Consider the following 26,813-nt stretch of genomic DNA (forward strand, 5'->3'; position numbering starts at 1 on the left):
AATAATTAACTACTTTAGTCGATAATGACATTAAATTTTTTAACTCGGCATACTTCAATTCATCTACGATTGCTACATTCATACCATACCCTGTGCATCCACCAGCGCCATTGTGGAGGATTTTTGAACTGTTATTTAGCGCAACAACTGGACACTTTTTCAACTTTTCTCCCATATAAGATGACTCTCCTTACCTCTACCCTCCATAGACAGCATCAGGTATTATGATTTTGTCTATGGTAACAACTAGTGTTGCCTCAGATTTTAATTAAAAAAGGAATTTTCCCGCATAAATTATGAGTAGAAGCATGGATGGAAGGTATTACAGATAAGTATCTTTGTCCGCGTTTAATTTCTTATTAGTTTCCAATACCATTTTTCTTCGGAAACCAATAAAATATACTCAAACATACGGCTCACCTGCCTGTCTACCTCAAAAGTTAGGCTACTAAAAAGATTTATCAATTCGTTAGTTCCAGAAATAACTGCGTTCAGACAAATAAAAACAAGCTATTCAGCTTTACTATCAGTAGCCCTCAATAATCATTTTATCAGATATAAAATGATTATTGAGGGCTACTCTGATGATGCGTTTATCCGGTGTCCTCATTTTTATGTTAAACTGCACTTTTGCAAGGAGTTTATACGAAAAAAACTTTATTTACAATCCAGAATATGTTCCATTTTTTTTTAAATAGACTGGTTTTAGAGAATCTATGATTGAAATTTACTCATAACGGAAACTGAAAGTGTAAAATAAAACTGCAGTTTTTATTAACTAGTAATCTTTATTCTTTACGCAACTTTGACAATACAGATCTTATTATCAGCATCCCATTGAGTACACTTTGATTAAAAACTTTTTTTTGAACCTAAAGACACTAAAGGTTTTGCCATTTTATGGAGCATTTTGATTGCATTACATTTAGTAAATTCAAATTAGAGGTCAATAAAATCGCTTCATAGGATCCCACGAAAAAAAACATTTCACCAACTCTTAGATGATGACTGCATCTAAAGTTACGACAACAAATGGGCGGTGCGTAATTTTTAACTCGTAAACTGTCACTTGATAGATTAGGTTTATATGAGTTGCCTATAATTGGTGATATGGGCGTACCCTTCTGGTATTTTGGGGGGAATAAGTGAGATTTCTTTAGTCACATCGTCCGCGCCTGTTTTGTGAATACAGATCTTATTCATCCGTAGCAATCTTATGGATTTGCAGCATTTGGATTGCATTAAGTTTAGTAAATTCAATAAAATTAGCACCAATATAACTAATCGATCGGTTCACAAATTAGGATTTGTGAACCGCTCGATTAGTTTACGCATCGCATCATCAAACGAACAGCGGCATCAAGTGACACAAATTTTTATAAGTAACTAGCGCTCCTACGATATCATACAAATCGTAATTAGCTTTCACGCCAACGAATAAGTTAACGCAGGTAGAAAATATCACACTACGCGCTCTGGTTCTTGTACTCGCGCTTCGCACAGCCTCACGAGTCCAGCGAATCGCTTGTGTCTGCAGTACGTCTCACACGCCGCGTCCCTGGAGCCCTGGGTCTCGAGCTCCGGACCCTCTTGGGCCAGGGCACGTTGCTGTGAACGTGGGACACGTGAGCGTTCCTACTTTGGGCAGCTGCGAATTTTTTATCGCAGACGTCGCATTTGAAGTGTCGCCTTGTGTCTTGGTGAATCTGTTGGAAAAATAAAACGAGTCATCCAAAAGGATACCTAGCATTGATATCTTACATGTGTGGTTTCGAAATGTTAATAGCTGTGACCCTTACGGGTTCCAACAGCGTCACCGGTGGGTTAAAAGGGTTACGAGGCCTAACCAGGTTGCTTCTTTAATAGTTTTAAATGACAATGTGAGAGATGGTGACAACAAAAAAAAAACAACCGGCTAAGTTTGTTATGGGCTTCTTCTTTGAGCAGGGCGCGTTTGGAATCCTCGTAGCTTTCGTTTTAAGTTGACGAATTTAGTTATCGCCATCAACTCACTCCTATGTCAATTTACATGTAATGTACGCATAGTAGTGCCATATATGTGCCTTTTTGAATAAAGAAATATTTGACTTTGACTTTGACTTCTGTCGCTGGCACTCACCGCCATGTGGCGCTGTCTGTTGGAGTTGTACGTGAACTTCTTGCCGCACACGCCGCACTCGTAGCGCGCGGGGTTGGCGCCGTGGCACACGGAGTGCAGCGCGAGACTCGGTTTGTGCTTGAATCCCTTGTCGCAGATGTCGCACTTGTACCCCTTTTCGCCTGTGTGCACTGACATATGCTGGCGTAGATTTGCCGGCCCCTATTCGCATATCCTCCCATTAACCTCATTAAATACCAGAAAACGTGCTGGTGTCAAGTTCAATTTTTGACAGCACACCGTCAGATATTTTAAATATATTTCACTTTATATTATTTATTCTTGGGAAATTACAATATACGCACATCCTCCAATTAATGTTACCTCATTAAATACAAGAAAACGTGCTGGTGTCAAGTTCAATTTTCGACAGCACACCGTCAGATATTTTAAATATATTTCACTTTATATTATTTATTACTGGAAAATTACAATAGTGGTAAATATAAATATTTAACCGAGTACATCACAATCGGGACCATCGAGTCATCATGTCCTCTACAGCGCACGGGTCTTCTCCCACAATGAAAAGGGGTTAAGGCCGTAGTCCACTACGCTGGCCCAGTGCGGGTTGGTGGACTCCACACACCTTTGAGAAGATTATGGAGAACACTCAGGCATGCAGGTTTCCTCGCGATGTTTTCCTTCACCGTTGAAGCAAGTGATATTTTAATACTTAAAACGCACATAACTAGGAAAAGTTAGAGGTGCGCGCTGGGATTCGAACTCGGCACCCCGAAAATGAAGACGGGATATCCTACCCTGGCTATCACCGCTTCGACAAAAATAATGTGAATTATTAATGTTAGCATAAATAATAAAAAAAAAAATGTTATTAAAAAGTGGGTAATCTAATTTGGATGTTGTTTTTATTATTTTTAAATTTTTGGTTATTGTTATTATATCAGTTGTATATTGTTAGAAATATTGGGTTAGGCTCACATAAATAAAATACAGTGCACATATTTAAGAGTTATTTATTTACTTTGTACCGTGAGATTTATTTTAGTTACCTACTAGGTAAACATTTTTCACACTAATACTTTACTTTCGCTTTATTTAAAGCAGGTTCTTTTAATTTATCCTATTATAATGTTTATTATAGTACCTGCCGACTTAATAGGTTTGAATAGTTTTATAAAGTTTAATTATCATACCTAAACTTTAACCGTTATTATTATTTGGTCACAATGGTGCTTATAACAGCTTCTAGAAAGTAGGTTTAATGTAATTGTGTTAATAATATTATTTTTGTTACTCTGTAATGGTTAATTTTATATAGCTATTTATATTGATTTTGTAATTATTTGTAATTGATGGATTCTTTTTGAATTTGGCAAATGTAAAGTCCTCACGGGGTGTGTTTTTGCTAAATAAATAAATAAAGAAATATCCATCAAACAGAGAAGTCTTTTTTTATTCATTTAAAAAAAACAATTAGAAACATTCCTCTAAATCGAATAGTATTCGTAAAAATAGAGCAGATAATAGTAAAATTGAATTTAGTTTAGTCTAATGGCGAAGTGTATTAATTTATTATAGAAAATTAGGTTTCCTAAGTAAGTGACTTAATTTATGGGAATAAATGTCTTTAAACCTTACCTAAAAATTATCTACCCTATTTCCAAATAGCCCCTCCTCTCCCCCCCCCCCATAACCTTTTGCTATTATATCGATCCTATTGCTAAATATCCCCACCCTTCCCCGCAGTCATAAAATGTATCTAGCCCCTTTCCAAATCGCTCCACATAAAACTCTTTCAAAACAGCCCTACACTAAAATATAAATAAATAAATAAATATACTACAACAATACACACATCGCCATCTAGCCCCAAAGTAAGCGTAGCTTGTGTTATGGGTACTAAGATGACTAGTGAATATTTTTATGAATAATATACATAAATACTCATAATATACAGATAAACACCCAGACATTCAAACATTCATGTTCATCACACAAACATGATCCAGTTGTGGGAATAGCCTTTCTACAAAAAGGCTATTCTTATATATTATATATATATATATCCCCCTTTCCAATAGTAATTCTTGTTTCTCACCTTAAATGACTTCCCGCACAGTTCACATAGTGTCGCAGCACCACCGTCGTCTTCTTTCTTGCGGTTCGGGTACAACGGACGTCGCTCGATATTTTGTTGAGGTTCGTTTCTTTTGAGTTTACTGTGACAAAACATTGTGTTACAGTTAAAATTCAAAAACAAAATTCATTTATTTCAAGTAGAACTACTTTATAAGCACTTTGGAAACGTCCAGTATGCATGTGTGTAGTGACTCTACCAGTTAATTTATAAGGTGGGTAAATAATTAAACTTTATGTAATTATAAATTCATATTTGCCAGATATTTTATTAAACTGATTTCATGACATCGAGTCATGAAATCAGTTTAATAAAAGAAGAGAAGATAGCTCCCGGTGTCTTAGTCGTTTATTAATTGTTTTCATGTGTCATATGTTCACAGCTGTCGTCGTCGTCGTCGTCGTCGTCGTAGTCGTCGTCGTCGTCGTCGTCGTCGTCGTCGTAGTCGTCGTCGTCGTCGTCGTCGTCGTGGTCATATCGACCCGCTACATAAGAAGGGGGTTAAAGCCCGGATTGGTGGATTCCACACACCTTTGAGAACGTTATGTAGAACTCTCGGGCATTCAGGTTTCCTCACGATGTTTTCCTTCGCCGTTGAAGCATGTGATTTTTTAATTACTTACCCAGTTCACTATCACAGCTTCGACGGTAAACCTGATTGGCGTGGGCGATACAGGCCGTGGCGACGTACCGCCAAGCTATATGATTGAATATATCGTACTAAACAGAGCTAAGTTGTGGTGATTTCAAATAAATTTTTAAAGTTTAAATTAAATTTTATTTCGTTTTTAATAAAAAATGTAATATGAATGAATGCATATACTTTTATTGCGCACCGCAAAAAGTACATAGAACAAAAAGAAAAAAATAACGAAACAACGTATACAATTTAATAATTACCTATAAAATAAATATTTCATTACTTAAATATGTACATATAATATATAAAAAAAAAATATTTGTAACTAAGGACAAATAAATAAATAAGTAACTACAATTATAAACATAATATATAAAAATAATATTTACTTAAATATAATATAATAGATTAAATATGAAACAAAATATATAAAATAAATAATGTAATAAGTATGTTTGGCAAATTTTAATTAAATATAGGAAAGAAGCAGGCGTTACTTTGCGGAAATCCATGATATATTATGAAAATTAAGCTTAATTTGCTATACTCTGCGAACAGCAGGAGAATCTGTATGGTGTTTACAATTGTTCATTGTAAAGTCATCATCTCCTGTGGGTAACACGTGCGTAGAGGGTACATTGCCGAAGATCTGTTTGGTGTGGAGTATAAGGATTGAAGAAATTATAAATTACACCATACAGATTCTCCTGCATTTCGCGGAGTATAGCAAATTAAACTGAATTGTCATAAATTTTAATTAATAAAATAGTTATTTTTTATCGATTTTTTGCAAAATAACAGATTATGACCGGAACAGATTTTTAATAAATAAATAAAAAAGGGGTTACCAATTCAGTTGTATTTTTATGGTAAGATTGCAAAAACAAAAAAATTGCTTACTTTTCAGCATTGTGTTTGGGCGACACATTACGACCGGAACAGATATTTACGGACGGATTTAAATAAATAATAAAGGGGTTTCAAAATTCAATTGTATTTTTCTAGTAACAGCAAAAAAAAAATTACTTACTTTTCAGCATTGTGTTTGGGCGACACCATCAAGTGCAGTTCGTACGCGGTGACAGACGCGAAGCGGATATCGCACTCCTTGCATAGCGGACCGGATGGGTTCTGAAAATATGTCTACCCTCACATACTGAAGTTAAAGTACGGAGACGGCTGTTTAGATTACAGTTGTCACCGCCCTCTTCTCCCCTCAGGTGTCGTACGAGGCGACTTAAGGAATATATCAGAGAGCGGGCAGCAGCGTCCTCTGTCCCTCCGGTAAAGACCGCCCCCCCCCCGCTCCTGCTTGCCTGCCAACTCCGGCAAAGCCCCCCCCCTCCTTGTCTGGCCCCTCCGGCAAAGCCCCCCTCCCCCCTTGCGTGCCCCTTCCGGCAAAGACCACCCCCCCCAACTGGAGGAAATGAAATCGCAAATAGTACAGGTGTACAGGTACATTATGTACCGTCTCTGCAACTTCTCTTCACGTCTCTCTCTGTGAAACCGAAAACCTAATAGTTCTGGAGTAGTTTTTACTGTCGCGTAGAGTAGGCATAAGCGCGTGTCAATCTTTTATCTTCAATAGGGTTTTCAAAAGTAATCACTTACAATGTAATAAATAAATATGCTTTTTTTGATTTCATATTTTTACTGTGTGATTCCTTATGAGTTATACTTTTGCGTAATTCCGTTACACGTTGTATAACACAATATGTTACCCTTAAAGTCACCTGTTTATTGTCGGTGCGATGTTTAATGCGGATATGCAACTTCAGTCCCCTCTCGCCGATGAACGAGTAACCGCAGAGAGTACACACACAGTCGGAGGGGTGCTTTATACGCACGTGAGATAAACACGAAGAGCGTTTTCTGCAATTATATTATCACTAAGTTTCATTACCATTGTTATTTTGACAGCCGGTTGGCGCAGTGGTCAGCGACCCTGCTTTCTGAGTGTGGAAAACGTGTGATGAACATGAATGTTTTTCAGTATCTGGGTGTTTATCTGTATATTATGAGTATTTATGTGTATTATATTTACAAAAAATATTTATCAGCCATCTTAGTACCCATAACACAGGCTACGCTTAACGTGGGGCTAGATGGCGATGTGTGTATTGTCGTAGTATATTTATTTATTTATTTATTTATTACCAGCCAGTTAGTATGCCAGTCTTTAATATACAGGTATATAGCTTATGGAAATATATGAAGGAAGGATAGGTTAGAAGCAAAAATAAACTTGGATTACAATACATTACAGTACACAAAATAAGCAAATCATTTACAGGAAATTAATTGTATACAATTTTAAAATAAGTCGCCATTCTAGCACCTTAGGACCCCGACGTCCATCGGATCTCCAAGCTATATGCCCCGCCCATTGCCACTTCGGCTTCGCTGTTACACTTATATATATTACTATTATAAGTATAGATTAATAATATAGCTTCATTTTTATAATATATCATGGAATTCCGCAAAGTAACGCCTGCTTCTATCCTCTACTTGTAATAAGTTAATTTCTTACATAATATATCATGGAATTCCACAAAGTAACGCCTGCTTCTATCTTCTACTTGAAATAAGTGAATTTCTTTCATAATATATCATGGAATTCCGCAAAGTAACGCCTGCTTCTAACCTCTACTTGAAATAAGTGAATTACTTTCATAATATATCATGGAATTCCGCAAAGTAACGCATGCTTCTATCCTCTACTTGAAATAAGTTAATTTCTTTCATAATATATCATAGAATTCCGCAAAGTAACGCCTGCTTCTATCCTCTACTTGAAATAAGTGAATGTCTTTCATAATATATCATGGAATTCCGCAAAGTAACGCATGCTTCTATCCTCTACTTAAAATAAGTTAATTTCTTTCATAATATATCATAGAATTCCGCGAAGTAACGCCTGCTTCTATCCTCTACTTGAAATAAGTGAATGTCTTTCATAATATATCATGGAATTCCGCAAAGTAACGCATGCTTCTATCCTCTACTTAAAATAAGTTAATTTCTTTCATAATATATCATAGAATTCCGCGAAGTAACGCCTGCTTCTATCCTCTACTTGAAACAAGTGAATGTCTTTCATGATATATCATGGAATTCCACAAAGTAACGCCTGCTTCAATTTTCTGCTTGAAATAAGTGAATTTCTTTCATAATATATCATGGAATTCCGCAAAGTAACGCCTACCACTACTTGATAGAAATGAATTTCAAATATTACTTTTTATGCTACTCACGTGAACTCTGCTTCGCAATGTGGACAACAGAACTTTCGTCCATTATGCCATTGCTCATGATCTTGGGCCTGAGATCTGTAACAATTGTAGAGGGTCTTCTTTTTTTTCTTTTGGCTTTACACAGATGAGCCAATGTCAGGTTTCTATGTTTAATAATAGTTAGGGAAACTTAAAATATCAAAGGATTTTTTTCAATTAGCAAAATAAGATTATTGTTGATTTGTATAAGTATTTTCTTTAGTCGATAAGGCATGATGTGAATTTTATTTTCTTCAATGTATATTTAATAGCCGATTTCTCTAATATTAAAAAGTTTGATGGTATTGAATTGGTTTTTCGATTAATTTTGCTCTTATAAAAATAATAGCTCAAGAAAAACTAAAAAATCAAGCTTTTATAAATAAACGAAACTAAAAGGTAGAAATAAGTTTGGATTTTGATACCAAGCGTGTTTTTTTTAATTATTGTTTTTTTATATATTTTTACGGCCATTCAAGTCTTTTAAGGCCTTTCAAAAAAACATTTTTTTTTAGACATTGCTACACAAAGACTGTCGTGAAAATATTTTTTTTTAAGTCCAGACAGACTAAGTCTTTAAACTTTTTTTTAAGTACAGAAGGAGCGCCTCGCCGCTCCTTCTGTACTTTCTAAGGCGTCCATGTCCCATCACCATGAATACTTACTTATTGTTTGTAGTAAACGGACAGTTTTTACAACTAAATCGCAGGTCGTGGTTCTTTTTTATATGTGTGACGAGACGGCAACGAGTCTTCATGTGGAACCCGCATACCGCACATACTAAGTGACCGTTTTTCTAAAACAATAAATATTAAAAAGACGTAAGATGTATCGTCATAATTAAAACCCATTGCCGATCCATTGCCGGGCAAAGGTGAAGGGTTTTTAATAGTAATAATAATGATCAAATAAGAATTAAACAACTCGTATGGGCTGCGTTCGGGATGCTTCGTGACATCTTTTCGTCAAAAATCCCTCAGTGCCTGAAGACAAAAGTCTTCGAACAGTGAGTGTTGCCAGTGATGACCTGTGGCTTTGAAACATGGCCGCTAACTATGGGCCTCATAAGAAGGCTCAGAGTCACTCAGCGGGCGATGGAGAGAGCTATGCTCGGAGTATCTCTACGTGATAAAATCAGAAATGTGGAGATCCGTAGAAGAACCAGAGTCACCGACATAGATCAACGAGACGCGAAGCTGAAGTGGCAATGGGCAGGGCACATAGTTCGGAAGAGGGATGGAAGTTGGGGTCCCAAGGTGCTGGAATGGCAGCCCCGCACTGGTAAACGCAGTCTTCTGGTACTTCACTTTCGGGAGGCCCAGTTCGAATCTCAGCACGCACCTATAACTTTTCTTAGTTACGTGCGTTTTAAGTAATTAAAATATCACTTTAATATTTTAATTTCTATCATTCATTGATTTTCATTTTTTTTTTAATTCTTAGCTTACAAAAACAAAAAACACTATTAAAAATTTATAAGAAAAAAAAACCCTCCACTAACCTCACTATATTATTATTATTTATGATTTATTTATATTTATCGTGAGAGAGAGTTCTCCATAATATTCTCAAAGGTGTGTTGAGTCTACCTAATATTTTTAAGAACATAAATGAAACTAATAGTTCGTAATAACAATATGTATTAGCTAGGTAGCTTGACTCGAACTGGCTTTCTCATACAATATTCACTGAAATTTCAACAACAAAGTTAAAAAGTACCTACTCTACATTGATTCTTCTTATATATACACTTGACTATATACAACACCGCCAATCCAAACTGGGTCATCGTGGTGGACTAACCTTAACCCGTTCTCATCGTGGGATGAGACCCGTAATCGGTTCATAGGATAATGTTGTTGGTTTCCTATACTTACATTAGTATGTTTTTCCATATGCTGATTGTAAGAATTACTCAACCAGTACCCCTTGAAGCAAACGGTGCATTTGTAACGAGATCTTTTGTAACTGTCTGTGTCCTTTCTCTTCTGCACTTCAGCCAATTGTTCCTCGTAACTCAGAACATTTACTGTGAACAGTTTCAATTCAAAATACTCTGTTTTAGATTTAGCAACATTCTCCATATTTTTCATATCATCAGAAGAATGCTTTTTATTTGATTTACTTAATTTACCGTGCAATTGTCTGCGTTTTATAAGTTTAGTATCATTTTTTAGTTTAACCTTAGTTTTATTAAATGTATTTTCGCTATCTAAAATATGTACTTTCGGTGTAGCTTTACTGCTTTTGTTATTAATCGTGACAGAGTTAATATTATTCTTAATTTTATCTTCTTTTGGGATGTTTTCATTGAAAATGGATACACAATTATCATTTTCATTTATAAAATCCATATCGTGATCTATGTCATCATTTAAACATATCACATCAGTGTTGCTGTTGTCTTTATTTAAAATATTTATAGTCTGTGCATCTTTGGTACTATCATTTAAATCACAGCCTACTTCATTAACAATATCTTTGGGATCTATAATAATATCTCTGTTTATTTCATTTCTTAATTTAGCACATTGTTCAGAATTATGTGCGCTTTGTGTTACTACATTTTGGGCTTCTTCTAAGTTGTTTTTAAAATGCAGTGCACTGACTGAGTTTTTCGCTTTATTCGATTTTAGTTGCGCTCCGTTCGCTATATTTTCTAATGTTAACTGAAAAACACAAATATAGATTATACGAGTATATTGGATAGAAGCAGGCGTTACTTTGCAGAATTCCATGATATATTATTAATTGGTTTATTTATTCTTTAAAATATTTGTTTTATAAATATAACCTAAAATATACGTAAAACTGTAAAACTAAATAAAATCTAAAACTTCTTCGAAACCACCGCAGAGAGTTTATTGTTTATAAATTGCTACATGCACATACATGAGAGACATGACGCCCCGCCGGGAATTGCAATAAAATTTGTCGAAATTATTTTTATTTCTTTACTCAATTTAAATTTTATATCCAAATTAAAATTATTATTACAATTGATTTAAATATTAAAATATGTCAACTTAAAACATAAGAATAATTTCGATTTACAATAATTATAGAATTAGGATTTATTGTCACAATAATTGATAATTAATAATTTATGATATCATGTAATTGAGGTCTTAGCATCATATTTATAAAGGTCGTCTACGTCATAAAAACAATTTTGAAGAAGCCAATGTTTCAGATTTCGCAGTTCCTAACATGCTGGCAGCATTGCCCCTTTGGATGGCCAAACTAACTCGTTGGCCAAGGTAACTGCCCGCTCTAGGATCACCGGTAGACTCGATAACCCTTTTCGATAATTCTTTGAAAAGAGCTCGTGCCTCCGAACTCCACGGATCCAAAGTCTCTACTCCAAAAGCATATATTATGAAAATTAAGCTTATCTTTGCTATACTCCGCGAAAAGCAGGAGAATCTGTATGGTGTAATTTATAATTTCATTTAAGATCTTAACAATTACTCATTGCAAAGTCAATATCTCCTGAGGATGGTGCCACTGTTGGCAATCTATAGGGAATGTGCCCTCTTCACACGTTTCGCTTCGATACCGGAGCATCATCAGGAGATGTTGACATTACAATGAATAATTGTTAAGATATTAATATCCTACAATTATTCCCATTTATAAAATTATAAATGACACCATACAGATGTATATTATATTAGCTTAAAACCGATTTTTTCTTACCTATTTCATAATCCTACCATATCCTACTATCCTCCTAATATTATAAATGTGAAAGTGTGAATGTTTGTTACTCAATCCTCAATGGCTGAACGTAAAACGGCAAATTAAGGTTATTTTCATAATATATATAAAGTCAAAAGTCAAAAATATCTTTATTCAAGTAGGCCCATAGGTGGCACTTTTGATGCGTACATTACATGAGAATTACACGGTAGTGAGATGATGGCGATAGCCATATTCGTAAACTTAAAACTAAAGCTACGAGGGTTCCAAACGCGTCCTGGTCTAAGAAAAAGCCCACAACAAATTTATCCGGATGTTTTTTTGTTATCACCATCTCACATTGTCATTTAAAATTATTAGAAGAACTACATAAAATATACGAAATATATAGTTCAAATTGTTAGTAACCGCTAAAAAAAAGTTTTAATAATGAATCACCTCACTCACCATTCCATACTGTTTGTATACTTGTGATATTAAGTCATGGGAACTCAAGCATTTGTCTCTAAATTTATTACAAAGTCTCAATTTCTTAACACATTCAGTGCATAATTTTGGTTCAATATTAAATTCGCTAATGCGGCTATTCTGAAATGAAAACATACAGATATCCATCCATCATTGTCAAGCTATTAAAAAAAAAAAAATCAAATCTCAAAATACATTTATTTCAAGTAGGACAACTTTATATGCACTTTTGAAACGTCAAGTATGTATGTTTGCAGTGATTCTACCACCGGTTCAGAAAGCGGATTCTACCGAGAAGAGTTGTCGAGAAACTCAGTAGTTGCTTTTTTCCAAAATACACATTTACAATAATTTGCAATTTATTTTGCGGCAGATGAGAGCGAAGCTAAGAAATCTTGTTTTTACACAATTTGTAATTGTATACATTAGTAGGTCCAGAATTACCTTAGGAATCATGTTGTAAAAGTTTTTATTTTATCGGATTGTGTGCAGCTTAATTATAATAATGTAATTGATTATAAAATTTAAGATGGCAACAGGCTGACCTGGGGTATTGCAGTCATATTAAACTCTCTAATTTGTTTCAGGGGTACATTTTGATATATATGGTTATATAATATGGACTTTCCATTTTATGCCATATTACTGCTAAATGTAAGGGTATCGGTTGAAGCTTTCTTTGATTAGAAAAAGGTTAGTTTAGGATGCAACTATCCAAGCAGTTATCGATTTCACGTGATTCGTTCAACCAAGTAGTTAGATATTTTATTATTGTTTTGAAGTTCGAATAAATGTAAGTAATCATTTTAATTAGTCAAAAAGTATCGCAATTTTTGAATCGATTTCTAATAAAATCATTAGGCAATGGTTTTTAACAGCGTAACGCGGGCATGTTGGCGTGCCTCGGAGTGAGGCTCTGCCAGGAAGAGTTTGCAGCAAGTGATAACGGAGCTGTATTTCAATCAATTGTTTATTAACTAACCTAACCTAACCTTTTTTCTAATCAAAGAAAGCTTCAATGATTCAAATATAATTTTTCCTTAAAAAATAATGCAATAATAATTACTATATTATTTAAAAATAAAAACGACTTCAAAAATAGAGTGTCTGAATAACATGATGTCATTAGGGGCCGAAAGCTCCTAAGAAAATGGGCAATGTCTTGTAATTCTGCTACACATGGTATGTTAACTTACCGATAGTCCAGTTATATTACTATAAGCCTTCATTAAGTACTTGGTGAATGGACACAGTTTACTTGCAGTGTCTAAGCATATCATGCAGACCTGTGAATTTATTTTTATGTTTTACTACACTAAAAGTTAGCCCTACACTGCAATCTCGCCTTGTGGTTGATTACACAGTTTAAGATGGCAACGGGCTGACCTGGGGTATTGTAGTCATACTAAACTCTCTAATTTGTTTCAGGGGTGTGCTACCCTACATTTTGATATATATGGTTATATAATATGGACTTTCCATTTTATGCCATCTTACTGCTAAATGCTTACCCAGATAAAATTAAAAATATGAAATTTTATGTAAACCATAAAAAAATAAAATAAACCTATTTATAAAATAATTAAATTTTTCCTATATTTAATTGAAATTTATAATTATTGTGTTCACATGGTTAATTAAAATAAAATTACCTGAACGTCTGAAGACATAGAGTTCCCTAAATTATGTCTGAACTCGGAAGGTATTGAGTTTTTTTTGAGCTTCATTGATCCACGTTTGGTCACATGAAAATCATCCTTTTGGAAATGTTGCGAGCATACCAGTGCATCATCAGGTAGCTCACTTTCATTTATACCAATATATTTCAGCCATGCATTCCTGAGTTTAGGGGGCAATCTGAAACATGTCATAATGACTAAGACACCCGACTGCATTGTTTAGAGTCTCATACAAGACTAAAATGTATGAAAAATGCACCCTTATTTATATCTAAATAGCTGTTCCCCGCGACTTTGTCTGTGTTTGATTTTGTTTTTTGATGTGGCATTCAATTTAGTTGTAGAGCTAAAAAACATTAAAGTATTCAGTATCGCTAAGCCTTAAATGAGGGGTTTGCTGCTGTCCGCTGAGGAGTGCTGACCTCTATCTCCAACCAGAGTTTGGGCAAAATTAAACACATATTATAACCTCTATTGTACAAAAATAATTATTTAAATGGGTGCTAATTTGTCAGAGTTATGGTGTAAAATCGTCAAACACTCATCCCCTCTCCCAAAGGAACCAAGCTTAATGTCGGGATTTTTTATCCCTGTATCCTGTGTTACTTCTAACACTTCCAAGAATATGTATACAAAGTTTCTTGAGGATTGGTTAAGTAGTTTATGCGTAACAAACAAACTTACATTGACATTTATAATATTAGTAGGGATATACATAAATACTTAGAATATACATATAAACACCCAGACACTGAAAAACATTCATGCTCAACGAAAAAACTTTTTCCGGTTGTGGGAATCGAACCCACGGCCTTGGACTCAGAAAGCAGGGTCGCTGCAGACTGCGCCAATCGGCCGTTGAAATAAATGATATTTGAATTTATTAAAACGCACATAACTAAGAAAAGTTAGAGGTGCGTGGTGGGATGCGAACTCGGACCCCGAAAGTGATATCAAAGTCCTACCCACTGAGCTATCACGGCTTTGGGCCGGTAATGGGTTATACAAAATTTTGTTAATATAAATACTTACAAGTGAAAAGTAACTTTTCCCATTTCGGAGCAAGTGTCTGAGACAAGATTTTCTCTTGACTGCTCGCAGAAAGGCATACAGCATTTCATTTTATTTCTAATGATTATTTATAGCGCTTTAATGTTGAAATAACTCAAGTTATTCGTAGTTCATAAGTATTTAAAATCGATGGAATCAGTGCTTACTAAATTATACTGTAGTGAGCGATCGTAACAAATGATATCAATGTTGGTAAGTATAATAACAAACTTTAAATAACAAATTAAATCCAACAATCTACCTCAAAAACTTAAAAATCAACAACAAAGTTTGACGTTTTGATTTTTGGCAACCCTGTGTTTAATCTTTCTCTTTGGTTTATTGGCAAGTGCTTCTTGGAGTTATATTATACTGTGGTCAAGTGTTATTTATATATAAATATATTTGTTTAACGAGGAAACTTTTTACTATAAAACTAAATTTTAAAAAGGATACGGAATTTTGTAAGATACTTAGTGTCAGGAAAAATATATTCTTTAAAAGAAAAGGAATATATTCTTCTTGTTTTATTTATGAGGAAAATATTCAACTAGTTTAAACAAACCAAGGCATTCTCCAGTACATGCTGATGATTCAGGCGGAAGTTTAATTTTCTGGATAATATTATATTGAACGTAAAGCTCCAACTCCAACCTGGCCATTCGGTGAATTTTAGAAGCATCAATATACATTATACATATAATGAAAAACGGAAAAAATATTTTCTTTTAATATGCTGCATCAGCATTAGATTTTAAAGTACAAGGGAAATGTATTTTAGCCATCTCTTCATATAATATGCAGCTCTGGGTTATTGAATTTTAATTTTTTGCTGTCTAGACTTCAGGAAACACAAAAAAAAATTTAGAAAATGTCACCGGTACAATATTAATGTATTTTTTCTCGATATATAGAAATCGATATTTTTTGGTACTTCCCTTTCACACCATAGAGTAAAGTCATATACCACACCTCAGATCAAGAAGCAACTGTAGCACACGGATTTGTCATTTGACAACCGATTAGGGTTGCCAATTTTTGCGTAAAATGAAACAAAATTATATTAAAAAAAACCAATTTCCGTAGAATTTTTTGTTCGTTTGAGCTTAAACTTACTTAACTTAAATAAATAAATAAATCTATTTCTCCTGCGATGATTAGGCATTTATTCGTCAGTTAAAGGTGTATTATCATTGAATTATAGTTATATAAACTATACAAACTGAACAGTAGTCTATGGAAAGTAAAAATAAAACTAGTTTTATTTTATTTTATTAATTTGTATATATTTAACAAGCATCTTCTGTTTTATATCCAAACGTATATAAGATAATCTTCAAACACAAAGTTTAGTTAGGGTTACTTTTTCACAAATAAAGTACTGAAACAGATAGCACTATTATTAGTCTTTGAATTTGATTTTGTTCAGAGGTATGTTCACAACAGAAATGGTAATGTATGTTTCTATCTTCATTCTTATCTAAATTAAAAAAATCTGAATTCATTTATATCAAGTAGGCCTATCAAAGCACTTTTGAAACGTTTAGTCTGTCTGTTTGTAGTGACCTAACCCATTGGGATTATCTAAAGTAAAAGAGTTTTGTTTTGTTTTAGCATTATTAAAGTACTGCTTTGATTACCTTCAAATATATGAATTATTAAGAATTCCTGATGCGAATGTGGCTCAACAAGTCTTAATAGATATCTTTGTAACATGTGCATAAAAAGGCAAAAAATTATTATTTAAAAAAAATGACTTTCAAAGCAAGACACAAAATAATGACCTGGTTTTTTTAAATATATGCATATTTTATTTTGAAATAGCTTTAAAATTATTTTTGTAATATAAGTACACTATTAAGTACCAATTCTTAAATATTATCAGCTTAAGCATCTCATTAGTTGAAGTTTAGTCACACTAAACACTAATTTGTGTCTCACTGAGGACACATTTGTGTATCACTGAGTCGAGACTTAAGACTCTTGCGGGCTCACTGGTGTCTATAGTTTCTCATGTGTTGTCTTTGCCCTGGGCCTTGATTTGGCTTGAGGTTTGTCTTGAGCCTGGAAGTATTAACATTGCACGTTTATCATGTTCCTCCTTTTGATCAGATATTTCATTTAAAAGCTTCCTTAGAGTAACTTAACACGCGAAGGCATCATTTTGTCTCTCTTAGTGTGTCTCTTGTCTTGTCTTGTCTCAATGCAAACTGGTGTCTAAATTTGTCTACAGTGTCTTTAGTGTGGTCACATCAAGCGTCTCTATTCAGTTGGAACACCATAATTTACACATATTGATTTTTTTCTTGCATACAGATTATACCTCAAATGAAAATAAGATTTTCCAACAATAATCTGCACTAATTTGCGTCTACCTGACACGAGTCGCAAGTCACTTGTGTCTGTGGTTTGCCTTACATAGTATGTGACCTTTGGGTGAGATCTCCGAACTCAGTATCACTTAGGCCGGAGCACGTAACGGTGCACGTGTCAAACTATGTTTTCTTCTATTTTAGACACAGATTATATGTCGAATAAAAAACTATAGTTTTCATACAATCTTCAGCTCTGTAATTGCCGAACTGGAAACTTTGTTGTTTCTAATTAAGTTTGTTCTGTAGAGTTTTTATGTCTGGTTGTGTCTATAATTATGATCTCTAGATCTTTGGACTTGTTCTCGAAAGGCGGTTTCTTTCGGATTCTTCGGAAACGAAGACTAATGCTGAGGCATTAGTCTTCGTTTCTCCTATGGACACAGGTACCTAAAATCGAAAACTACAGCTTTTATGAACAATTTCTAGTATCTGTTTTGCACTAGTCTAATTTAGTCTCATTTGTGTCTGCTGTATTACGAGTACTGCGAGTCACTTGTGCCTGTAGTGTGTCTCACTTGCCATTGCGCGAGTAAAACTTCAACTTTAATCAACTATTTCTAGTATCTGCTTTGCACTAGTCTAATTAAGTCTCATTTGTGTCTGCTGTATTACGAGTACTGCGAGTCACTTGTGCCTGTAGTGTGTCTCACTTGCCATTGAGCGAGTAAAACTTCAACTTTTATCAACTATTTCTAGTATCTGCTTTGCACTAGTCTAATTAAGTCTCATTTGTGTCTGCTGTCTTACGAATCCTGCGAGTCACTTGTGTTTGTAGTGTGTCTCACGTGCCATTGAGCGAGGAAAAATCCAACTTTTATGAACTATTTCTAGTATCTGCTTTGCACTTAGTCTCACTGAATCTCCTTTGTGTCTGCTGTCCTTAAGAGTCCTGAGAGTCACTTGTGTCTGTAGTGTGTCTAGCATGTTGCGTGACCTTGGGGCTAGGTCTAGGAACGCGGTTTCTCTTCGGCCGGGGCACGTTACTATGCACGTGCAGTATATGCTCGTTTCTTCCCTGCAGGCTTGCAAAGTTTTTGTCGCAAACATCACACTTATAGTAGGGCCTCGCTTCTTTGTGCGACTGCAAAATAGAAATATAATTTAATTGAAAACTTTACTTTATATTATCGAAGTTGAGAAGACATGCGTATCTATATGACGTGCAAATTAAAAAAGAAATATTACATCTCGCGACAGGCTGATTGGCGGATTGGCTGAACCGAAACGCTAATCGTTTTTGAGTGCCATAGTTTTTACTGAAATAAATCAGATACAGCCCTAACATCACATGCGAAATAAAAATCATGTGACTCCCGTCTCTTTATTAGGTACGCGTCAAATGGCGTAGGTACTATGCGCGTGTCTGTCTTTTATCTTCAATAGGGTTGTCATAAGTAAACACTTCGAATGTTTTGAATTAGTTTGTATGGAAAAATAAATTAATAAATATACTACAGCGTTACACACATCGCCAACTATTCCCAAAAAAGCTGTGGGAATCGAACCCACGGCCTTGGACTCAGAAAGCAGGGTCGCTGCCCACTGCGCCAATAGGTTGTCTAAACATGAGATATACTTATGTATATGATGAGGCTGTTGCGTTCACTTCATACATGCACAAAAGCACTGCCTACCCTAATATTGATATATAACTCGAAGTCAAAGTCAAAAATATCTTTATTCAAGTAGGCCCATAGGTGGCACTTTTGATGCGTACATAAGAATTACACGGTAGTGAGATGATGGCGATAACCACGTTCGTAAACTTAAAACTAAAGCTACGAGGGTTCCAAACGCGTCCTGTTCTAAGAAGAAGCCCACAACAAACTTAGCCGGGTGTTTTTTTTTTGTTATCACCATCTCACAATGTCATTTTAAATTATTAGAAGAGCAACCTGGTTAGAGTAATAATTCACACCCAAGATTTCTATCGATAACGTAGTCCTTTCTACTATAATAGGACTTTTCTATAAGCTTACTTTTAATAAAAACTTTGAACTTTTTAAGAGACATCTCCATCCCAATCAATTCCCCAACTTGACGATTCTTTGCCATTTGATGCAATCTACCTGCTGTATGCATACCCTGGTAAATAGCTCAGTGCACGCCACTGTGATGTGGTATACTTGTGTGCACTGGCGTGCATAGAGGGTATGCACAGGGTATGCAGATGATATAAAATAAAAAAAATCTCCAGTACGAGTTATAAAAAAAGACAACAGAAGGCAGTAAAGACGACAGTGATTAAGTCTTACTCATATTTAAGTATTTTTAGTATATATATGTTTATTATTTTTTATTATTATTAGTATTTTATGTGTGTTATCTTGATATGTATTAGTGTGTAATTGTTCGTAAGTATGTATACAATAATAATACACCCCACCAATCGGTTTCCCTTGGTTTTCCTAATCCTAAGGTTGCCTGGAAGAGATCGCTACTAAGCGATAAGGCCGCCCTTTGTATCCTACTTTTTAAGTTTATTTTTGTTGTGTCCATTGTTTTTTTTTCCTATTTGTGGTGTACAAATAAAGTGTATAAATAAATAAAATAAATAAAAAACCTAAAGAAAGGCATTGTAAGAGTTATAAAAAGCCTAATAAAGTATTAATAACTCGTACTGGAGATTTTCTTTATTTTATATCATCTGCATAACCTGTTCATAACCTCTATGCACCCCACTGCTTGTGTGTATTTGCCGTGTGGTGACCGCAGATCAGAGTTCAGGTCCAACCTTTTTCTTCCCGCGGGTTTCGTACGAGGCGACTAAGGGAATATAACGGAGAGCGGACAGCAGCGTCCTCTGTGCTACTATTACCATTTAGCGTGCTGATTATCGGTAAAGCCTCCAGTTGGGAGAGGCCGTTAGTCCAGCAGTGGACTGTAATAGGCTGTTGTTGATGATGATTTCAATGTGAGATGGTGATAACAAAAAAAAACACCCGACTAAGTTTTATGTGGGCTTCTTCTCAGACCAGGACGCGTTTGGAACCCTCGTAGCTTCAGTTTTAAGTTAACGAATATGGTTATCGCCATCATCTCACTACCGTGTAATTCTCATGTACGCATCAAAAGTGCCACCTATGGGCCTACTTGAATAAAGATATTTTTGACTCTGATACTTATGTAGGTTATAACGGTGTTTCGTGATTAGGTAACACGCTGTGCACTCACAAACATATGCCTCCACAGATTGTTCTTATTGGACACGTTCTTGCCGCACACAGTGCACGAGACCCGCGGGCGCGCCTCGTCGTGTATCACCGCGTGGTTGGTCAGGTTGCGTTTGAACGCGAACTGCTTGTTGCAGATGTCGCATTTGAACTGCTTCTGGTCCGCGTGGAAGGGCATGTGGTAGCGGAGGTGGGATAAGCTCTGTAACGACAACATTGAAATTAAAAAAAAAAAAAAAAAAAAAAAAAAAATTATTCGTCCAACTCCATCTATTGTAACTTACAAATTTGACATATATTCATGAAGCATCCGGCAGGGTGATGACGTATCTCGCGACAGGTTTGCGAAAGGCGTAAATCTTGCAATCACTGCTGTCAAACGTCACTTTTCCATAAAATAAATAAACAAAAGTTAAAGATACGTAATCACCCTGCGGCTCCGCTTCCGTCTCACACAAGATAGACAAATGAATGTTAAAATGTAAAATGTAAATTGTTGATGTTGGAAAAGAGCAACTGCTGAGTTTCTTGCCGGCTTCTTCTCGGTGGAATCTGCCTTCCGAACCGGTGGTAGAGTCACTACAAACAGACTGACTTTTGACGTTTCAAAAGTGCTTATATTAGGCCTACTTGAAATAAATGAATTTTGATTTTTTTTGTATGATATTTGACTCACCGGTAACTCCTTCTAATGAATTATAATATAATGAAACATTCCTAATCTTCCGCGGGGAATTCCCGAACTCTGAATAAAGTTGATCAGCTACCTTGTCTGTACATTATGTCAACTGGGGGATTCACCGCGTGCGCTAATTTCCCGCCTGCGGTATATAGGCAGAGTTATCGACCAATGAAACACCGCCTAACCTCTCTGCGGGGTAATTCCCGAATTCTGTCTTCGGTTTATCAGTCTTTACATTTTCCCACCTGCAGGGCTAGCACGGGCAGGAGATAAAAATTATATCCCCCGATTATATACCCTGACAAGGGATAAAATTAACGTGCCCACCTGCTAAATCACTGGAACATGAATTCAGAGAAGTTTACCCCCCTTTTTTAAAACACATATATTATTTGGATATCATTTCCACTTGTGCGCCAGTGCTCTGAGAGTTGATAAAGCTGTGGGAGAAGATAAATTTATATTGTATTGCCCATACTTGCCGCGCTGGGGCTTCCCCGTATGTAGAGTTATCGAGCAATAGATAAATATACTACGACAATACACACATCGCCATCTAGTCCCAAAGTAAGCGTAGCTTGTGTTATGGGTACTGAGATGACGGTTGAATAATTACATAAATACTTATAATATACTAGCTGTTGCCCGCGACTTCGTCTGCGTTTGATTTTGTTTTTAAAGTATTCAGTATTGCTAAGCCTTAAATGATTATAGTAGTATATATATATATATATATATATATATAACATGTGACTGTCAATTAATTATAGACAAATAATTTGCAATAAAATAAAATTGCGACTATAATTAAAGATCTAAGCTATCCTATCTCTTAAGTTAGACCAGAATGCTCGCGGTGTGCCAATTAAAATTTAAATCGCTTAAATAGTTTAGGAGTCCATCGCGGACAAACATCGTGACAGGAGATTTATCCACCACCTTTCTTTCTTCCACCGATCTTTCACTGTTCAGGCTGTTAAGCTTTGGAATGCCTTGCCTCTTGAAATCCGAGAGGCACAGTCTATTACCATTTTTAAAAAACTTGTCAAAGATCATTTTCTGTCTGCATCTGCGGATCTTTAACTTGCCTATTCTCTTCTGTTTTATTTGTGGTTTGACAATATTGTATATATTTATTTATTATTGATATTAATTATATAGGTATATATTAATTATTATCACTATCTATATATTTTATTGTAAGTTTGTTATATGTACATATTATATTTGTATATATAGGTTTATGCATGTTTATTTGCAACACAGTACAGTTAAATGCACCACCTACCACTCTTCTTGAGCTGTTTTTAACGCCTTTGGTTGCCTGGAAGAGATCGCTATGTAGCGATAGGGCCGCCAAATTGTATACCTTTTGTTAAATTTTTACTGTTAATTTGTTATGTTTATGTGGTGTACAATAAAAGTGTATTCATTCATTCATTTATATATATTAAGATAGATAAGCACCCAGCCACTGAAAAACATTTATGTTAATCACACAAACATTGTCCAGTAGTGGGAATCGAAACCACTGCATCAGCAACGAAACTATCGTGTTACATTAACTTACCGGTAAAACTTTCCCGCACAGCTCGCACATTATCGGCGTCTTGCTAGCGTTGCCGGAGTACTTAGTCCGGTTCTTATCCGGATGGTGTATCCTGAAATGTACCGCGTATTTCCTGCCGCCTTCCAATACCATACCGCACTGGAGAGAGAGAAAGAGAGTTCATCAACAACATCACACCATCGGCGCACGGGCATGGACGTCCCCCCCTGGGATTTCATCCGCGTATAGGTCAGCCTTAAAAGATAGAGATACATAATCGGCGCACGGGCATGGACTAGGGTTGCCAGATCGATTCTTAATGTTATCGCGATCAATAGCCGATTTTTCGGGATTTCAGGGCTTTGGTCGGGAGAAATAAAAAAATAAGTTAATAATATTAATTATACATAATATATTAAGTAAACAAACATATTTTTGCATAGCACTGTAGATATAAGAAAAGAAAACATAGTAGGTATTTGTGACACGTAAGATAAGAACCGAATTAGCATGTTTATTGTTTTTGTTCTTGCCATAAGCAGTGGCGTGCACTTCATACGTGCACAAAAGCACTGCATACCCAAATTATCTTATATAACACGTATTTGAGGGGAATTTGTCCATTTTAAGCCATGTACCTGCTTTATGCATACCCTGGTCACAAACCCTGTGTACGCCACTGGCCATAAGTATTTGTAATTTTTTTTTGTGTGTTGTTTGCAAGTTTCGTTTGACGAAAATGTGAACTTAAAATTATCGAACTTGTTTTTCGGGAGATTATTTGCTTTGTCGGGAGTCGGGAGGACGTACAAAAATTCGGGAGAATCCCGCCAATTCCCGACCGTATGGCAACTCTAGCATGGACGTAACCATTGGGACAAGACACTTAGTGCCATAAGTCAACGTAAGCTTATAGAAAAGTCCTATTATAGTATTAAGGACTAAGTCAACGATCAAAATGCTTGGGTGTAAATTATTGCTCTAACCAGGTTGCTTCTTTAATAGTTTTTAAAGGACAATGTGAGATGGTGACAACCAAAAAAATACCAACCGGCTAAGTTTGTTGTGGGCTTCTTCTTAGACTAGGGCGCGTTTTGAACCCTCGTAGCTTTAGTTCTAAGTTGACGAATTTATTTATCGCCATCAACTCACTCCATGTCATATTTTACATGTAATGTACGCTTCAAAAGTGCCATCTATGTGCGTATTTGAATAAAGAAATATTTCACTTTGACTTTGACTTTGACAACCTTAAAAGATAGAGATATGCTGTCGCGGACTTTTTTTTTGAACTTTTAAAGGGGAACCCACTTTGTCATATATGATTTTATTGAAACTTTAACCGTTTACGCAGCGTACGAGCGGAAGCTCTCAAAAGGAAAAAAAGAAAAATATTCTTCATTGGTGCTATGATATATATAGCATATAGCCTTCTTTAGCTGAAACCCCCCCCCATCCCCCTGGAAATCCAGAAATTTTATGAATTCTCTTAAAAAATGTTTGGCGTCTAAAACAATTTTTACAAAACAGCCGCAGACATTCGGGCTTAAAAAAACCCACTTGACTTTTAATCCCACCTGGTGGTGAGTGATGATGCAGTCTAAGATGGTAGCGGGCTAACCTATTAGGGAGTACGTTACCATACCCCTAATCGTTTTTTACGCGACATCGCAGCGGAACACTAAATCGCTTAGCGGCACGACTTCCGGTAGGGTGGTATCTAGCCTCCCACCAGACCAGACCAGAGAAAATTCAGATATTATAAATTACCAAATTGACCCTGTCGGAATCGAACCCGGAAGCTCCTACTTAAATTCACAGCGCTCGACGTTGCGCCTGGGAGGTCGTGAAAACAATTTTTGAACAGTAGTTATGCTTCTATGTTTTTTCGTTCGCTGATTACATTCCTCTGTTCTGGCAGTCGTATAAAGAGAAGAGACTCACCTGCTCGCAGTCAACTTTCCTCGGAATGTTCCTTTTTCTCTTCTTGCAAATCAATTGATACTTCTTGGGAGGGCAATTGGGTTTCAGCTTACTGGCAACAATATAACAACAATCCATAAACAATGACAAATAGGTCATAGACAATTTTTTTTTAAATTTCATTTATTAGGAAAACAAAAAGCTATACATTTTACATAATTACAAAATTAAATAAGACCAATTCCAAAAAGCCAATAAGTTAAGTTTCCACAAATTTGTAGGCACATATTTACTGGGCACTTTTCCCGATCGGGTAGATTGAAAAAAAGAAACAAAGAAAAATCGTCTTTATTGTCACACATTTGTATAAAATGTTACATAAATTTGTTAAAGAATAAAAAAAAGGGGGACAAAGGAGCTGGCTCAGTATAGCTGCATACTAAAAAGCGAAGCACTGGTTTTCAGCCCGCCCCATCATCGTCGTCACTGAATCCTCGCGACTGAACAATAACAAAATTATCATAAAAAAGGACAATAACATATAATATACTAGCTGCTGTCCGCTGAGGAGTTCTGTCCTCTATCTCCAATCACAGTTTGGGCAAAATTAAACACATATTATAACCTCTATAGTACAAAAATAATTATATAAATCGGTTATAATTTGTCGGAGTTATGGTGTAAAATCGTCAAACACTCATCCCCTCTCCCAAAGGAACCGAGCTTAATGTCGGTATAGAAAATATCCTATATTACTTCTAACACTTCCAAGAATATGTGTACAAAGTTTCATGAGGATCGGTTAAGTACTTTTTGCGTGAAAGCGTAACAAACAAACTTACATTGACATTAATAATATTATTAAAGTAATATATAAAAAAACGAAAGATATTCTTTACATTAACACGAGCTTATTAAACCCTGAAAGACATCATGAAATACAAAATCATCAAAGAGGTAAATAAGAAAAAAAGCAAAAATTATGAAACTAGAGCTTATTTTAGCACGCGTTTAACAGTTGGGTAAGGTTTGCTGCCGAAAGCCGGACACGATAGTCGATTATTATTTATTACATAAAGTTTCCAAAAAATACTTATAGCTAGCATCAGAAAACCACCCAGACTTGTAATATATGCTAACAGAGAATTAAGTCTAGGTACGTTAACTAAAGAACATTATTGCGAGGTTACTATGTTGTGTATAAAAATGATCATAAGTTACTTAAAAAGAAGGACTTCAGTTTTTTCTTAATATTACGAGGATTAATATTGTCTCGTACATCAGTGGGTAATTCATTAATAAGGCGAGGAACTAGGTAAACGTTCGTGCGCTCGCCATACCTATTGAAAGCGCCCGAAGTGCATAACCGGCCTCATCATTCATTTCCTCACACAGTAATTATAAATGCATTTGCATTTAAGAATTTATCATTTAATTAGTATTTTACAAATAAGCAATATCCAGTTGCACACTATTATATTTTCCAAGAATTCAGTATATATATCTTGATAAGTAATATTAGTGTGTAATTGTGCGTATGTATATAATAATAATACACCCCACCAATCGGTTTCCCCTGGTTTTCCTAATCCTAAGGTTGCATGGAAGAGATCGCTACTCAGCGATAAGGCCGCCCTTTGTATCCTACTTTATAAGTTTATTTTTGATGTGTCCATTGTTTTTTTTTCCCCCTATTTGTGGTGTACTAATAAAGTGTATAAATAAAAATAAAATAAAATATAACTTCACCTACTCCGAAAAAAAAAATCGAAACGTCCCAGCGCAAAAATCAATTCCTTTCAATGTAGTGTAAATTATTCTACTAGACAAACTCTTTAATTTGATATTAATATATTGGAGTTGTGAAAAAAATATGTTTTACTGCGATTTGTGGCGACGGCTACTTCGGACCGTTTTTTATCAAACATAGCTAATAACACTCCCGTCTAATTCACCCTCAAAGATAAAAATAAAACAAAATCAAAATAGGTTTATCCGTTCGTAAGCTACAATGGCACACAGAGCTGCACGCACGCAC

The 26,813-nt window shown here is 35.4% G+C and overlaps 2 protein-coding genes across 7 annotated transcripts in view; both read right to left on the reverse strand.

The window, feature by feature from the left end:
- Positions 1-774: 774 nt before the first annotated feature.
- LOC120635629 (zinc finger protein 62 homolog) lies at positions 775-15,320 on the reverse strand. 5 transcript variants are annotated; one of them, XM_039906659.1, is made up of 12 exons: positions 15,056-15,176; positions 13,997-14,201; positions 13,541-13,630; positions 12,324-12,464; positions 10,052-10,843; positions 8,840-8,970; positions 8,157-8,231; positions 6,633-6,771; positions 5,930-6,030; positions 4,221-4,341; positions 2,120-2,320; positions 775-1,706 (listed from the first exon to the last, which is right to left on the reverse strand). In XM_039906659.1, the coding sequence occupies exons 1-12, from the start codon at positions 15,142-15,144 to the stop codon at positions 1,506-1,508; spliced, it is 2,286 nt and encodes a 761-aa protein (XP_039762593.1). In that variant the 5' UTR covers positions 15,145-15,176; the 3' UTR covers positions 775-1,505. The 5 variants fall into 5 exon arrangements, with proteins under 5 accessions (XP_039762593.1, XP_039762594.1, XP_039762597.1 ...); XM_039906660.1 differs by lacking the exon at positions 13,541-13,630; XM_039906663.1 differs by lacking the exons at positions 13,541-13,630; positions 13,997-14,201 and having other exon boundaries at positions 15,056-15,320.
- Positions 15,321-16,343: 1,023 nt separating this feature from the next.
- LOC120635628 (putative zinc finger protein 66) overlaps positions 16,344-26,813 on the reverse strand; it is a 31,631-nt gene continuing 21,161 nt past the window's right edge. For both annotated transcript variants that reach the window (XM_039906658.1, XM_039906657.1), the window contains exons 12-15: positions 24,797-24,887; positions 22,874-23,011; positions 20,623-20,823; positions 16,344-18,529 (exon numbers count right to left, since the gene is read on the reverse strand). In XM_039906658.1, coding sequence (XP_039762592.1) covers positions 18,329-18,529; positions 20,623-20,823; positions 22,874-23,011; positions 24,797-24,887 — 631 coding nt within the window. In that variant the 3' untranslated portion in view covers positions 16,344-18,328. The remainder of the gene's footprint in view (positions 18,530-20,622; positions 20,824-22,873; positions 23,012-24,796; positions 24,888-26,813) is intronic.

This window comes from Pararge aegeria, chromosome 27 (assembly GCF_905163445.1).
Source record: "Pararge aegeria chromosome 27, ilParAegt1.1, whole genome shotgun sequence".
NCBI classification, from domain to species: domain Eukaryota; kingdom Metazoa; phylum Arthropoda; class Insecta; order Lepidoptera; family Nymphalidae; genus Pararge; species Pararge aegeria.